This window comes from Psammomys obesus, unplaced genomic scaffold (genome assembly GCF_907164565.1).
Source record: "Psammomys obesus unplaced genomic scaffold, mPsaObe1.curated_primary_1811, whole genome shotgun sequence".
Classification (NCBI taxonomy): Eukaryota; Metazoa; Chordata; class Mammalia; order Rodentia; family Muridae; genus Psammomys; species Psammomys obesus.
The window spans coordinates 318,552-333,517 of NW_026592118.1; the positions used below are offsets into that span (position 1 = coordinate 318,552).

The following is a 14,966-nucleotide window of genomic DNA, read 5'->3' on the forward strand; positions in this document are numbered from 1 at the left end:
ATAACCTAAGACCCCTGCACAGATGTAGCCCATAGCAGTTCAGTATCCAAGTGGGTTCCATTGTAATAGGAACAGAGACTGTCTCTGACATGAACTGATTGGCCTGCTCTTTAATTACCTCCCCCTGAGCAGCCTTACCATGCCACAGAAGAAGACAAGGCAGCCACTCCTGATGAGACCTAATGACTAGGATCAGAAGGAAGGATAAGAAGTCCTCCTCTATCAGTGGACTTGGGGAGGGGCATACAGGCAGAGGGTGGAGGAAGGGAGGAATTGGGAAGGGAGGGATTGGGACGGGAGGAGGGAGGGAACCACAGGGGGATACAAAGTGAATAAAGTGTAACTAATAAAAATTTAAAAAAAGTATATACATACTTCAGACAAGCCTGACACATACACAAACCTGCTTCTTTATTTTCTGTTTTCCTTTCATGTTGCTAATACATATTTTATTACTAAAATAATAAGTATGAATATCATTCCCTATGTCACTAATGATGAATATTACAGTAGATTTGCCTCTCAGTTCATTCATGGTTTAAGGAAAGCAATTAACTTCTTGTATCCTACCAGTACCTAGTATTCAATTATTGCTTTTAGAATTTTGTTATTTTTCTGGGAGTTTCAACATAATACTACTACTGTATACATTTTTTCTCTTCCAGTATGTACAGGTTTTTGTTTGTTTTGCATAATTATACTATAAGGATGAGCAGACAATGTGAGACAAGCATGGAGAACATTATAAAGCAAATATGAATTCTAACTTTGCTATTGACATGTTAATGAAATGAAGAAATTTCTGTATTCTTTATTAATAGAGTGTTTATCATAAAGGATAACTCATATTTTTAATGATTTTTTAATCAATTGAAATTGTTATATACTTTTATGTAAATATTTATTATTTGGGTTTAATATTTAATAATAAATAAAACTCATTGTCCATCAAAAAAAGAATACTAAATTTCGTATGTAGAGAATTGAAGGTGGATCTGGGAGGAGTTTGATGAGATATGATATTCTCAAAGAATTAATAAAATAGTATTAAAATATGTTTATGCTTATAAGTCAAGCTCTGAGAAACTCAAAATCTAAAAATTGACACTAAAAACATAGCAATAGTTAAAATCAAATGGAGAAGAAGAGGAGAGAAAAAGAACAGCTGACTAGGAATATTCAAATAGAGAAATGATGTCACAGAAAGTGAGAACTGGATGAGAACTAATGAGAAACACAAATTAAACTGAATCATGATTAACTCGCCAAACTAGAAAAGGTCATAAGCATTCTGCTCTTGTGAAAGAGGGGTTTCATTCACTGCTGGTAGGAACATAGATTGGTAAACTAAATAAAAATTTTACTCTCAAGACATTTAATAATGAAAAAGAAAAGATTATACTTCTTTGAAGTATACAAGTATACTTCATTATACTTATTTGTTCTGTGAGTAATCAAAGAGCCTGAATTAATCAGGAAACATTATTTTCACAATTCTAGATAATGACTTAGACATATTAAGATCAGAAATACTGCTGTGTTGACACTTAACAAAATAAGAGATGAAATTATTAGATAACTTATCTATTAAAAAGTGTTAAAAGTTTTGTCAAGAAAAAATAAACTGGAAGAAACGTGCAGTAACTCCTTAAATGACAAAATCAGAAATGAGAAATGAGGTGACCAGAATTATCAGATTAAAGGATTGGATGCTGAAAAAACATTGAGCTAGATTTCTTTGAAATACTTCAGAATAAAGAACTAGTAATAACTGCAAAATTAACAAAAGTAGTACACCAACACATGTGGTAAAATGTTTATACCTGATGTCTTGATGAAAGGTATTATTATTTTTATTTTATATATGCTTTACATTTTTTATTAAAAAATGATTACCAATATTGGCTTGAATATCATTTGACCATATCTCCAAAGATTCATGTAAAGCTTTGTTTCCAGTGTGCAATAATTAATTTTTAAATTGGATCCCAGGAAGATAACAAGGTTATGAGACATGACCCTTGGAGGAGATTACTATTAGACTGACAGAGCCGGTTATTTCTTGTGAGAACAGGTTGTTATAAAGTGAGCCATCCAACACAATTGGCCTCTTTAGCACATGGCAAGATCCTTTTGTGGTTCTCATGTTTTAATGGTGGTAGGGGAGACAGGGCAGTGAAGAAATGAGAATGGTTTTATCAAGATTTCTACATCGTGTTGGTGAACCTCTAAAACCTTGAGCTAAATACATCTCTTTATAAAGTATACAGCCTCAGTTATTTTGTCATAGTAACGGAAAACATACATACCCACAGTTCTGCATTTAGGTTAAATCGCATTAGTTTAATTTTGGATGGCAAATCAAAGATAAACAGAAAATCATCGGAAGCAATAATGATGAAAAATTCTGCAAACAACTTAAAAAGAAAGAAATATAAGCAAACAACAATTTTGACAATGAAAGAAAAATAACATTTATTCCTGTCCTTAACTTTATCACTTTATTTACTGCTGTGATGTCTTGAACCTATTTTTTTAAGTCTAATTACAGCAAAGCACCCCTGCTTCCTTCTGTCTATCTTTTTTGTTTTTTGAGACAAAATGCCATATATCCCTGATTGACCTCAAACTCATTATGTACCAGATGAGCTTTCACTTCTTTTTTAAAAAAATATTTTGAACTTTTCAAATTATTTTATTGTTTTAAGTGTATAATTTTATTGTTGCATGTGTGTCTATGTACCACACCTGTGCAGTGTCTGCAGTGCCTAAAGATGCCAGAAGACAGCACCTGATCCCCTTTGAGCTGGAGTTGCAGACAGTTGTGAACTACCATATGGGTTCTAGGAACTAACTCAGGTCCCCTGGAAGAGCATCCAGTTCTTTTAACCAGTGAGCCATCTCTCCAGCCCTGGCCTTACACTTTTGATGTGCTGTCCTCCATCAAAGTGTTGAGATTACAGGCGTGCACTGCCATACCTAGTTTATATAGTACTGGACATCAGAATTTGGGCCTCCATTCATTTAGCATGAGCTATATGTCTAGCCCTTAGAGGCACATTTGTAAGAAAATAAATTTGTTTTATAAGCAAAATGTTTAAGTTTTCTATGGCCATGCAATTTAGCTAATTTAGTATTGTAACAAGGACATTTTCTGATCTAAAAATCATGAACATACCTACAAGGGTATATGTTATACTTACCAGATTGTTATCTCTAGGAAAGTTCAAGATGGCAGGAAGCTCACTTATGATGAAAGCACTTTCTGGAAGTTGATGGTTAGCCTTAAAGAGAACATGACCTGGAATTTCACTTTCTATTAATAAATTAGGTAAAGTGTAACACCTAGATTTATTTATAGGCACATCTAAATATGCAATTATCAGTGATGGAGTAAGTATGTTTTAGGCTAGTTGAGTTGAGTGGGATAACCTTCACTCAGCATCTTTCACTAGAAAATCAAATTCTGTCACTCAAGAATTTTCCACCTGCTAGGTGGTGGTGCACCATACCTTTCATTCCAGCACTGGGGAGGCAGAAGCAAGTGGGTCTCTGAGTTCAAGGCCATCCTGGTTTACAGAGTGAGTTCCAGGATAGCCAAGGTTACACAGAGAAACCCCATCTCAAACAAACAAACAAACAAACAAACAAGACACACTAAATCAGAAAACAACAAAAAGTAATTTTTCATACACATGATATCTATCAGTCAGTAAAAAAAATCCTGGCTTCTCCATAGTATCTTTCCTTTCTAAATGCATTTGTAGGAGAGTTGAGTTTCCCCCCTTTACTTATCTCTACAAATGCTAATTGAGTATCAATTTGTATGTACGTTATCTTGCTTTTTCAATTTCACATGTATGTATTTATGATACTGGAGGAAATATTGTGTGTATATCCAATCCATATAAGATACTCGTGGGCATTTTATAAAGATCTTTTCAATAAATTTAATTTAAAAAAAATATCCTGGGGGAGATTTCATTCCATGTCAGAACACTGGGGAGAAGGAGATGACACAAGTGCTCTCAGACAAGTCTAAGTTGACAGAAGAACCATTTTAAATTACAACTTCCAAGAGCAGATAGGTGTAAGAACTCCTGGGACATAGCCCCAGAGGCTCCCTGTTCTGACTGCTAGGCCTTTAAATCAAGAAACCTATGACACTGAGAATAAGTTGCTGTTATCTTAGTCAAAAACTTTTTAAAAATAAATAATTCTGCTACATATGCTTTCTATACAAACAGTAATCAGCAAACATCATCCTAAATGCAGACAGTAATATTTTGTGCTTATGTCCACATAGTTTCCCACAGCAATTCAACCTGGGTGTTTGGTGTCACTCAGGGCAAGCCAATGAGGATGTTAAAGGTTTGTCTGCAGAATCGCTGGAGAGATGGCTCTGCAGTTAAGAGCACTGGCTGCTCTTCTAAACCTGAGTTCAAGTCCCAGGGCCACATGATGGCTTACAACCATCTGTAACTCCAGTTATGTGGGACGTAGCACTCTCTTCTGGCCTGCACAGATATTTATACATAAGTGGTGTACAGACAGGCATGCAAGCAAAACATCCATACACATAAATTAAAAAGAAAGGTTTCTTTGCAGAAACTGTCTGCGGGTATGTACTGTCCACTTGTAGGTAATCAGAAATGGTTTCTATGTGTGTAAGGGGTACAACAGTTCCCATAAGAAGCAATACTCACAAATCAATCATATCAGAAGTCATGCATGTACAACTTTTATATACTACAGCCAAAAAAATTAAAGTAACAAAAACTGTATTATTCTTAAATTATAGGATTATATGCACAGAAACAGAAAGGTGAAACAAAAGCTTATTAATTTCTACAAGATTTCTACAAACTAATAAGAAATGGTTAGAAATTTAACTTTCAGAAGAAAAGGTAAGGCTGGAAGATATATCTTAGTAGTGTTTGCCTAGCATGATCAATGCCCGGGAGTAGGTCCCCAGTGCCAAATACAACCAAGAGGTGACTAAGCCTAAAATCTCAGCTATTGGGAGATGGAGAGAGGTTCAAGATTATTTTCAACTATACAGCAAATTTGAGGCCAGCCAAGGATACATGAGACCCTGACAGAGAAACAGAGAGAGAGCGGCAGGAGACACACAGAAAGAGACAAAGATATTTTTCCATAATTAAAAACTGTGAGATGGGCACCAAGGCAAATGCCTATAACATTAGTGGTTTGGATACTAAGGCAGGAAAACCAAATGTTATGGGCCAGCTTTAAGTTGATAGCAACACCCTGGCCCCAAAACAACAACAAATGTTGTGTGTGATGCAGCAGGGTTCTGTGATAGAGTGCTTGCCTAGCATCTGTGAGGCTCTAGGTTACAACTCCAGCACCACAAAAGAGAAAGAAAGGAGGAAATGAGGGAGAGAGGGAAAAAGGAATGCAACAATACAGTTATGCCTCAAAGGATACCACTGAGAAAGTGAAATAGATACATAAAGTAAAAGAAAAGTATAATTAAAAGAATCTGCATATATCTAACTATATACACATATGTACACACAAATATATAATTATAATTCAATAATAAAAACAAAAACAAATTAATCTTAAAATAAGCCAAAATACCTTCAAATAAGATATATCTGCCAATAACTACATAAAAGTATTTTCAACTTTATTAACTATTAGTCACCAGGAAAAAGCAAATAAAAAACATAATTAGGTACCATTTATCACCAACTGTGGGAGTTTTGACAGCATCTTCAACTAATGGTGCAGAGAAAACTAAATATCCTCACACAGAATAATCAAAGTAGACAGCCATCTACCACACAGCACAAATATTAACTATAAGGAAATCAAAGACCTCAAATTAAAACCTGAAACTGATAGAAGAAAGCAATTGCAATATTCTATAAGATGTAGTTATAGGGGAGAATCTTCTATTTAAGGCCAACAATCGAGATTTAGGACCTCATAAACTTAAAAAAAAATTGCAGTTGAGGAAATGAATAAAGTGAAGAGGAAACCCATGAGTACCAGAGAATCTTTGCTACTATACATCTGACATAGGATTAATATCCAGAATATATAAAACTCCAGTGCCATGCATAACAAATCCCCTTTAGAGTTGTTTGTCAGGGAAGCTCAAGACTTCCAAAACAACATAGGCTATTGCTCCTGCAGTTGGCTGCTTCCCAGATGTTGGAGACACTGTACACTTCAGACATCAGCATTAGATGTGGTCCTGACCTGAAAGCCTCTTCCCTGAGGTCTAGTCTTTATAGTCTCTGGAGTCTCAGAACATATTATGAAAGCTGCCAAGGGAAGGAGGCAACCACAATTCTACCCTGCTGTGATGACTATGATCCACACACAGCGTTGCCAGTATGGCAAAATATCTCTAAAGGTAGTACTGAAATCTTGGCAATAACCAAACAGCTTTCAGATTAGATGTAAGGCCCACGCAACAGGAGGGAAAACATGCCTGGTACCAGAAACCTAGATAACTATCCAGGGCTAATGAGGTCACAGTAGGAGAACCTACTTCTGCCACTTTACTAGACCAGTATAATTGATTCCTAACTGTAGTCTAAACACCGATCCTTGTGTCTACTACAAGAATTACCCCTTAGCAAGGGTGTTTCTCTTTGTAGCAAATATAGACCATTACAGAAACTACAACTGATCAAAATGTAGAGGACATCTGTTTCACAGACCCAATTACATAGAGGTAAAGGACCAGGAAGTCTATTGTATGACTATGTTTCCTAGAAGTGAAACGGAAGCTACATCCATGATACCTCAACAATAAGAGTTGCCTACATTGGGTCAGAACAATGGCAACACCAATAGACATGCTATTGTGGAAGACAGAAATGTCACAGTGCCTCACCTCTACGAAAAGAACTATAGCCAACCTAAAGACTGCTGAGAGGGAGAATTTGTTATCTCCAGGAATTATCTCCTAATTGGTTATTTAATACTAAGTGGCCATCCCTGAAGCACCACTAAATGCACTCAGTAGGTTGGATAAATACAATACATATTTTTACATATTTATATGTAACAAAAAATAACAAGTCCATGCATTTGAGAAAGAGAGAAAAAGGGGAAGACATGAAGGGAAGAGAGAGAAGACATAAAATGGGTTTTAGGGAAAAAGAGAAGGTGGAAATGATATATAATTATATTTTGAATTAAAATATTCTTGAAGTTTTTAACTGGCTGAGACCTAAGGAATTATTATTTAATAAACTGCTATGTAAATTCCTTTAGAAGAAACCTTACCTTATGTACTTCTTTCATCACTTCTAAAAGAACTTTAAGGTTAGAGCAATCCTGCACCATTGGAACTGTATCATGAAGTTGAGAAACAATGGCTTTCTTTAGCATCTCCACCAGTATGTTCAGAGAAGAAACTTCTAAAGATGCCCAACATTTTTCTGAGGGTGTAAACATTTAACATGATAAATATATTTCTCCTCTCATCCCTTAAACCTCACAGTTTCTGCTGGGATATTTAAGACAACAAATAGACAATACTTTCCATATCACCCATCATAACCATAAAATAACTCTTCTGTGGATATGATCACAGCAACACACTACTCAACAGAAGTAGGAGAAAGCTTAATTTTGAAAAATATCATTAAAATTAAAATAACTCAAATTCAGGATTTAAATAAACTTGCTAATGGTTTTTATTTATGATTAATTGATTGGCCATAGTTTTCTTTGCTTTTGTTGTTCTTATTTGATTTGCTGTTTCTGAGATAGTGTATTGTTACATAGTCCTCAATATGTAGCCCAGGCTGGCCCTGAATTTCTGCTAGGCTTCCTGATTCATCATATGAGTGCTGAGGTTAAGATCATATGCTGAGGTTGATCCAAGATGGTGGCACTGGGAGGACACTGTTTCTGACCAGCAGCACAGCAGGGACTTCACAGTGACCAACAGACTGAATGCTGGACCCTAAAACACCAGCGATTGTGTTTCCCAGGTGAGAGGAACCCCACAGTGTGGGAATCAGTTGGGTTCAGGTCACCAGCTTAACCCTGGAAGAGTTCCCGGGACCCTGCAGGCACTTGGTTGCCAGCCCAGAGCCACATGCCTGCATGCTCTGATCACCTTCCCAGGCTGACCTGTGGGCCCCACAACACCAGAGCCTGGGATTTCCAGGAAAAAAAAAAAAACTCATGGTGAAGGAAGCAATCAGGACCAACCTCAGGTCAAACAGACAATCCCTGGAAAAAGTCCCAGGGTCTGGCAGGCACTGAGCAGCCAGCCCAGAGACCTGCTGCAGGCCCGACTCACCATCCCAGACAGAACTGTGGACCCCAGGACACCAGAGACTGGGTTTCTCTGTAAGAAGGAAACCCCACAGTGAAGGAAACAACAGGTCTGACACTCAAGTCGCTCAGCCGACAACCCCCAAAAAGTTCTAGGAAAAAGTTCCCTGGTTCCTGCAAGCAAGCAAGGCAGAGCCATTGGCTGTGCCTGCGAGCTCTATTTGCCATTCCAAATGGAACTGTGGACCCCAAAACAGGACTGGGTCTTCCTGTTGGGAGGAAACCCCACAGCGGGGGAAACATCAGGTCCGACCACAAGACACCCAGCTCAGGAAAAGTTTCTGGGTTCCCACAGGCTCCAATCTCTGGCCTCCAGCAGCACACATGAGTGCTGTGCTCATGTGCCACTGATTACCACTAGGGTCCTGGGGCACACAGCTCCAACCTCAGATCTACAGAAGCCTGGGAGCCATGGGATCAACCCCTAGATACTGCTTCAGTTGCAACCAGTTACCCCTAGCTAAACTGATCAAACCACAGGGCCTCCTGGTTCTTCAAGAAGGCTGTGCCCAGCAAACACAGCATAAAAGCAGCAGCAGCTCACTAAATTCAGAGCAAGAAACCCAGTGGCAGGGTAGCTGTCTCCAGGACTTCCCCTGGTGAGAGGAGAGCCTTCCTGACTGCCAAAAACCACAGTTACCATACAGGTCCATACACCTGAGGTGAACTTTGACAACTCCTGAGAAGAACCACCATTTGGTTGACCATACACAAAAGCCTGAGAAGGCCTCCTTCAGAACCTTGCCAAGAGAATTCTCCCCACCCCAAAATTCCAGCAGGAACCAGAAATTAACAACCAACACCTGAGGCAGCCAGATAGGCAGAGGCCAGTGTAAAAGCACAACCAACAAAACACAAAGCAATATGGCATCCCCCTAACCCAGTTATCCACGGCAAGTAGCCCTGGACATCCTAACATAAGTGAAATTCAAGAAGATGACCTTACATCTATGCTTATGAAGAGGTTAATGGTGGAAACAAATGAAATGCGTAAAGAATTAGAGGAAGATAAAGTCAAACAGATTATGGCCATCTGTAAGGAAATACAGAAAGATACATCTAAACAGTTTGTGGCTTTCAGAGAGGAAATGACTAAATCACTAAAAGAAATAAAAAGAAACAAAGGATTGTTCAAACAAACAGGTGAAAGAATTGAAGGAAAAATAGGAACATACAGTCACACAGGTGAAGGAAATCAACAAAACAGTTCAACATCTGAAGATAGAATTGGAAAAATTAAAGAAAACACAAACACAGGAAATCATGGAGAGGGAGAACTTAGGAAAGAAAACAAGAACTACAGAGGTAAGCATAACCAACAGACCACAAAAGATGGAAGAAAGAATCTCAGGTGTGGAAGATACAATGGAAGAAATTGATGTATCAGTCAAAGAAAATAATAAATCTAAAAAATTCCACAAAATCATCCAAGAAATCCAAGACAATATGAAAAGACAAAATCTAAGGATAATAGGAATAGAGGAAAAATAAGATTCCTGTCTCCAAGGCACAGAAAATATTTTCAACAAAATCATAGAAGAAAATTTCCCCGACTTAAAGGAGAGGCCTATAAGCATACAAGAGTCCTACAGAACACCTAACAAATTAGACCAGAAAAGAAAATGTTCCCACCACATAATAATCAAAACAGTAAGTATACAGAACAAAGAAAAAATACTAAAGGCTGCAAGGAAAAAAGGCCAAGTAACACACAATGGCAAACCCACCAGAATCACACCTGACTACTCAACAGAGACCATGAAAGCCAGGAGGGCCTGGAAGGATATCATGCAGACCCTAAGAGAACACAGATAGCCCAGACTGCTATACCCAGCAAAACTCTCAGTCATCATAGATGGAGAAAATAAAATATTCATCGAGAAAAATAAATTTCAACAACACCTACACACAAATCCAGCGTTACAGAAGATATTAAAAAAAAAATACAACCTAAGAAAAATAAGTACTTTCAGGAAAACACAGGAAATAAATAACCTCACCACTGCAAAACTAAAAGTAGCCAAGCACACAAACACACTCCCACAATGAGCATCAAAAATCAAAAGATCTAACAGTCACTGGCCACTAATTTCTCTCAACATCAATGGACTCAATTAGCCAATAAAAAGACTAATAGAATGGATGCGTAAACAAGACCCAACAAGCTGTTGCACACAAGAAACAAACAAAGATAGACATTACCTGAGAGTAAAGGGCTGGAAGATGGTTTTCCAAGCAAATGGACCCAAGAAGCAAACAGGAGTAGCCATTCTAATATCTAATAAAATATACTTTCAACCAAAATTAATCAAAAGAGATGAGGAAGAACACTTCATACTCATAAAAAAAAATTACACGAGGAAGACATCACAGTATTGAACATCTGTGCTCCAAATACAAGGACACCCACATTTGTAAAGGAAATATTAATAAAACTCAAACCACACATAGATCCTCACACATTAGCAGTGCAAGGCTTCAACACCCCACTCTCAAAAAAAGATAGGTCAACAAAGCAGGAATTAAATGAAGAAACATTGACTCTAACAGAGGTCATGAATCAAATGTACCTAACAAACACCTACAGAACCTTTCACCCAAACACAAAAGAATTTACCTTCTTCTCAGCATCTCATGGAACCCTCTTTAAAACAGACCATATAGGTGGTCACAAACAAGCCTCAACAGATACAAGAAGATTGAATTAATCCTTTGTATCCATTCTGACCACCATGGACTAAAGCTGGACCTCAACAACAACAGAAATAGCAAAAAGCCTTCATACACTTGGAAACTGAACAACTCACTATGCAATGACAGCTGGGTCAGGAAAATAAAGAAAAAAATCAAAGACTTCCTAGAATTCAATGAAAATGAAAGCATAACATACCCAAACTTATGGGACACAATGAAAGCAGTGCTAAGAGGAAAGTTCAAGCGCCTTCAAGAAGAAATTCAAAACATCTCATGCAAGCAAATAAATGGCTCACCTAAAGGGTCTATTAAAAAAGAGGAGTAGACAGCTGGAAATAATCAAACTCAGGGCTGAAATCAATAACTTAGAAACAAATAAATCTATTCAAAGAATCAATGAAACCAAGTACTGTTTTTTGAGAAAATCAACAAAATAGACATACCCTTAGCCAAACTAACTAAACAGCAGAGAGACACTACCCAAATCAACAAAATCAGAAATGAAAGGGGCACATAATGGTAGACACTGAAAAAATACAAACAATCATTAGGTCTTACCTCAAAAGCCTATATGCCTACAAAATTTGAAAATCTTAAACGAAATGGACAATTTCTTGATCAATTCCATTTACCAAAGCTGAATCGAGACCAGGTAAATCAATTATATAGTCCTATATCCCCTAAGGAAATATAAACTGTTATCAAAAGTCTCCCATCCAAAAAAAACCCCAGGGCCAGATGGTTTCAGTGCAGAATTCTACTAGACCTTCAAAGAAGAGATAACACCAATACTCTTCAAACTATTCCACAAATTAGAAACAGAAGGAACATTACCAAACTCATTCCATGAAGCCACAGTCACCTTGGTACCTAATCTCACAAAGATCCAACAAAGAAAGAGAATTTCAGGCCAATCTCCCTTATGAACATTGATGCAAAAATATTCAACATAATACTTGCAAACAGAATCCAAGAACACATCAAAGATATCATTCACATGACCAAGTAGGCTTCATCCCAGGCATGCAAGGGTGGTTCAACATACGGAAATCCATCAATGTAATCCACCACATAAACAAACTGAAGGAGAAAAACCACATGATCATCTCCTTAGATGCTGAAAAAACATTTGACAAAATCCAACACCCATTCACGTTTAATGTCTTGGAGAGATCAGGGATACAAGGCACATACCTAAACATAGAAAAGGCAATATACAGCAAGCCTATAGTCAACATCAAAATAAATGGAGTAAAACTTAATTGATCCCACTGAAATCAGGGACAAGGCAAGGCTGCCCATTTTCTCCATATCTCTACAACATAGTTTTTGAAGTCCTTGCTAGAGCAATAAGACAACTAAAGGAGATCATGTGGATACAAATCAGAAAAGAAGTCAAAGTTTCACTATTCACAGATGATATGGTAGTATACATGAATGACCCCAAATATTCTACCAGGGAACTCCTTCAGCTGATAAACACCTTCAGCAAAGTGGCTGGATACAAAATTAACTCAAAGAAATCAGTAGCCTTCCTGTATATAAAAGATAAAAGGGCTGAGAAAGAAATTAGGAAACAATACCCTTCACAATAGCCACAAAGGAGATAAACCATGGTGTGATTCTAATCAAGCAAGCCAAGGCTTGTAAGAAAAAATTTCCAGTCTCTGAAGAAAGAATTAGAAGAAGATATCAGAAAATGGAAAGATCTCCTATGCTCATGGCTTGGCAGGATTAACATAGTAAAAAATGACCATCTTACCAAAAGCAATCTACAGACTCAATGCAAATCCCATCAAAATACCAACACCAAAATTCTCAACTTCATATGGAATAACAAGAAACCCAAAATCACTAAAATAATCCCCTACAATAAAAGATCTTCTGGATATATCTCCATCCCTCATCTCAAGCTGTACTATAGAACAACAGTAATAAAAACTGCATGGTACTGTCATAGAAACTGACTGGTGGATCAATGGGATCCAATAGAAGACTTTGAAATAAACCCACACACTTATGGATACTTGATTTTTGACAAAGATGCCAAAACCATACAATGGAAAAAAATAGCATCTTCAACAAATGGTGTTTGTCCAACTGGATGTCTACATGTAGAAAAATGCAAATAGATCCATATTTATCACTCTGCACAAAACTAAAGTCCAAGTGAATCAAAGACCTCAATATAAAACCAGACACACTAAATAGGTTGGAAGAAAAAGTGGGGAAGAACCTAGAACTTTTTGGCACAGGAGACAACTTCCTGAACAGAACACCAACAGCACAGGCTCTAAGAACAACAATCAATAAATGGAACCTCATGATATTGAAAAACTTCTGTAAAGCAAAGGACACTGTTGTCAGAAGAAAAGAACTGCCTACAGATTGAGAAAGGATCTTCACCAACCCTATATCTGACAGAGGGCTAATATCCAGTATATATAAAGAACTAAAGTTAAACAGCAACAAATCAAGTCATCCAATTAAAAAATGGGGTACAGAGCTAAAGAGAATTCTCAATAGAGGAATATAGAACGGCAGAGAAACACTTAAAGAAATGCTCGACATCCTTATAGTCATCAGGGAGATGCAAATCAAAATGGAGTAAGAGATGTGAGGTGACTTGTATTCTCTGGATCACAATTTATATCAAATATCTGGTCTCTATTATATTGAAATTTCTGATATCTCCAAAATTCACCAAGAAACCTGCTTATGAATGATGGAGGGATTCAATATATAACACAGGAACTTTGAACATATTGTGTAATTAATCCCTATTTGAAAAGATTCCTGAGAGTACAATGTTCAGCATTGCTAGTTCCCATTAGGGCCCTGTGTTCACTAAAGATCTGATTGCAGCATTGTGTGTGTGTGTGTGTGTGTGTGTGTGTGTGTGTGTGTGTGTGTGTGTGTGGAGGGGCACTGCGTAAGCAGAGAAATGTGCCGAACCAGACCTGTGATTTTGTTGTTCAGGAGGTCAAGGCAAGGAGATTTCTGAGTTCCAAGCCACCTTGGGGTACAGAACAAGATCCCATCTCAAAGAAAACAAGGCAAAAGACAACAAAATAAACGATTACATTTGCAAACATGTGTCATGAAACGTGTGGTTCTCATGCCATTCTTCTCTAGCTGGGGAGTTCTGGGCCAGCCATGACTATAGCAAGACCTGTCTGAAAAACAGTCCACAAGAACAAGTGAAACAAAACCAAACTAATTCTTTCTTTAAGATGCTTTATCACAGAGATGAGAAAAGTAGCACACGCTCCATTTTTGCCTATAGAAACTGACTATGGAACCAAACAGCTTCAGTAGTAGTCACTTAATCCTGAATTCAGGGCTTGAAACCGTGTGTTTCTGTGAACTCACACTATCAACTATTGTGTTAAAGTTTTGGGAAGTCTATAAGTAAAAACTTGATAATTGCTTATTGATTGAACCAAAAAAAATGTTTTATAGGCAATAAAACACACATGTCTATCAGATTGTCCAATGTCCTTGTAGCGTGTTTTAGTCTTTGGAGTGTATTTACAATACTGTCCTCTCTGTCTCACCTTTTCAACAAATGGATAACTTCTACTGAAAAGGATCAGTCTGCAATGTATTTAGTTATGTGGGTTCTGCTGTTAAAGGGGTGTCCTTGTAACTACAAACCTCTGGAAAGTAAAAAAAGTTTGGTAAGAATCAGAAACAGCCAAAGTAATTCTTTTAGTTTAAGTATTTATGGAGTTGATTGTTTGAAAATCAATATTGTGTGGTGATTTAGCATTTTTTGTAAACAAGTTATAAACAAGATAAATATATAAAGGAAGAGGCAGTGGTGGAGTGAGGTTGGGTAATTTCACAGCCACAGACAAAAATACACTTTTGGTTTTTTTTTTAATCGTTATTTATGGCATTATGTCTTAGAGTATATATTCACATATCATCGTGCT

The 14,966-nt window shown here is 37.2% G+C and overlaps 1 protein-coding gene across 5 annotated transcripts in view; it reads right to left on the bottom strand.

Moving 5' to 3' along the window:
- Herc6 (HECT and RLD domain containing E3 ubiquitin protein ligase family member 6) overlaps window positions 1–14,966 on the bottom strand; it is an 82,699-nt gene that overhangs the window by 16,591 nt on the left and 51,142 nt on the right. For all 5 annotated transcript variants that reach the window (XM_055612723.1, XM_055612722.1, XM_055612721.1 and 2 more), the window contains exons 13-15: window positions 7,273–7,427; window positions 3,204–3,284; window positions 2,310–2,417 (exon numbers count right to left, since the gene is read on the bottom strand). In XM_055612723.1, coding sequence (XP_055468698.1) covers window positions 2,310–2,417; window positions 3,204–3,284; window positions 7,273–7,427 — 344 coding nt within the window. The remainder of the gene's footprint in view (window positions 1–2,309; window positions 2,418–3,203; window positions 3,285–7,272; window positions 7,428–14,966) is intronic.